We start from the raw sequence: 2,500 nt of genomic DNA, 5'->3' as shown, positions 1-2,500 counted from the left end.
GTCTGTCCTACTGTCCTACTGTCTTACTGTCCTACTGTCTTTCTGTCCTACTGTCTTTCTGTCCTACTGTCTTTCTGTCCTACTGTCTTACTGTCTTACTGTCTTTCTGTCTTTCTGTCCTACTGTCCTACTGTCTTACTGTCCTGCTGTCCTACTGTCCTGCTGTCCTACTGTCTTACTGTCCTACTGTCCTACTGTCTTACTGTCCTTCTGTCCTACTGTCCTACTGTCTGGATCTAGGACTTCATTATGAAGTCTGGCCTACTGTCTGGATCTAGGACTCTCTTCCTTTTAACCCATCTCTCTCTCTCCCTCCCCTCCCTCTCTCTCTCTCTCCCTCCTCCCCTCTCTCTCTCTCCCTCCTCCCCTATCTCTCTCTCCCTCCTCCCCTATCTCTCTCTCCCTCCTCCCCTATCTCTCTCTCCCTCCTCCCCTATCTCTCTCTCCCTCCTCCCCTTTCTCTCTCTCTCCTCCTCCCCTCTCTCTCTCTCTCTCCCTCCTCAACCCTCTTTCCCTTCTCTCCCTTCTCTCTCCCTCCTCCCCTCTCTCTCCCTCCTCCCTCTTCCTCTTCCCCCATCTCCACCCCCCCCTCTCTCCCTCCTCCCTCTTTCTCTCCCCCTCTCTCTCCTCTCTCTCCCTCCTCCCCCTCTCTCTCTCCCTCCTCCCTCTCTCCATATCTCTCCCTCTCCAGGGAGGTTAGAGAGGTGGTAGTTCCAGACCATGTACCAGTGGACATCAGAGTGAAACTCATGGTCTGTCTGATCCACCAGCATGTTTACAGACCTCTGGATGTGAGTACCACACAACGATCTATCTGCTTTGGGAACACATAGGACTCCTACCAAATATCACACCTTATAATCTTAGTGTTTCTGAATGTATAAATGGACATTCCTTCATCCTCTCTACCCCCCCCCCAGTCCATGTTGACGTCTCTGATGGAGCAGAGCCCAGAGGAGCTGGGATCTGTACCTGGATGTGGCTGAGGCCTTCCTGGACCAGGGAGAGTACAACTCAGCCCTGCCTCTCCTCTCTGCCTGGTCTGCTCACAGAGATACACCTGGCTGTTGTCTGCCCGGCACTCACACACACCCACACACCACACAATTGACACCACACACCACACCACACAGACCACACACACACACACAGACACACACACAGACACACCACAGACATTACCCAAACACAACACACACACACACACACACCACGGACACACAACACAACACACACACACACCACACAACACAGATACACACACACACACACATACACATACACATACACACACACACACACACAGAGTCTCAAACTGTCTGTTATTTTGTCCGGATCATTATGAGATGATAATAATGCATAAAAGGGGCCTCCTGACAGGTCTCCTACCTCGTTATAACGACATCATCCTACCTCGTTATAACGGCATCATCTCTACCTGCGTTATAACGTATCATCTCTACTCGTTATAACGCATCATCCTACACTCTCGTTATAACGACATCATCCTACCTCGTTATAACGGCATCATCCTACCCGTTATAACGACATCATCCTGCCTCGTTATCTTTGACATCATCCTACCTCGTTATAACGACATCATCCTACCTCGTTATAACGACATCATCCTACCTCGTTATAACGACATCATCCTACCTCGTTATAACGACATCATCCTACCTCGTTATAACGACATCATCCTACCTCGTTAGAACGACATCATCCTACCTCGTTAGAACGACATCATCCTACCTCGTTAGAACGACATCATCCTACCTCGTTATAACGACATCATCCTGCCTCGTTATAGCATCATCCTGCACCTCGTTATAAACGGCATCATCCTACCTCGTTATAACGACATCATCCCTACCTCGTTATGACATCATCCTACCTCGTTATAACGACATCATCCTGCCTCGTTATAACGACATCATCCTACCTCGTTAGACGAAATCATCCTACCTCGTTAGAACGACATCATCCTACCTCGTTATAACGGCATCATCCTACCTCGTTATAACGGCATCATCCTACCTCGTTATAACGGCATCATCCTACACTCGTTATAACGGCATCATCCTACCCGTTATAACGACATCATCCACCTCGTTATAACGACATCATCCTACCTCGTTATAACGGCATCATCCTACCTCGTTATAACGACATCATCCTACCTCGCTGGGCGTACATCATCTACTCGTTATAACGGCATCATCCTACCTCGTTAGAACGGCATCATCTCGTACCTTCGTTATAACGGCATCATCCTACCTCGTTATAACGACATCATCCTACCTCGTTATAACGACATCATCGTACCTCGTTATAACGGCATCATCGCTACCTCGTTATAACGACATCATCGTATCCTCGTTATAACGACATCATCGTACCTCGTTAGAACGACATCATCGTACCTCGTTATAACGACATCATCGTACTCGCGTTAGAACGACATCATCGTACCGCGTTAGAACGACATCATCGTACCGTT

General features: G+C 48.4%; 1 protein-coding gene across 1 annotated transcript in view; it reads left to right on the top strand.

Moving 5' to 3' along the window:
• LOC124030891 overlaps positions 1–2,360 on the top strand; it is a gene marked incomplete at its 5' end in the record, with an annotated part of 2,831 nt that extends 471 nt beyond the window's left edge. Inside the window, 3 exons of the mRNA XM_046342030.1 lie at positions 691–791; positions 921–968; positions 2,235–2,360. Coding sequence (XP_046197986.1) covers positions 691–791; positions 921–968; positions 2,235–2,360 — 275 coding nt within the window. The remainder of the gene's footprint in view (positions 1–690; positions 792–920; positions 969–2,234) is intronic.
• Positions 2,361–2,500: the final 140 nt, after the last annotated feature.

This window comes from Oncorhynchus gorbuscha, unplaced genomic scaffold (assembly GCF_021184085.1).
Source record: "Oncorhynchus gorbuscha isolate QuinsamMale2020 ecotype Even-year unplaced genomic scaffold, OgorEven_v1.0 Un_scaffold_17719, whole genome shotgun sequence".
NCBI lineage: Eukaryota > Metazoa > Chordata > Actinopteri > Salmoniformes > Salmonidae > Oncorhynchus > Oncorhynchus gorbuscha.
Note: the sequence above shows the minus strand (reverse complement) of the source record. Positions and strands in the feature narration are given on the sequence as shown.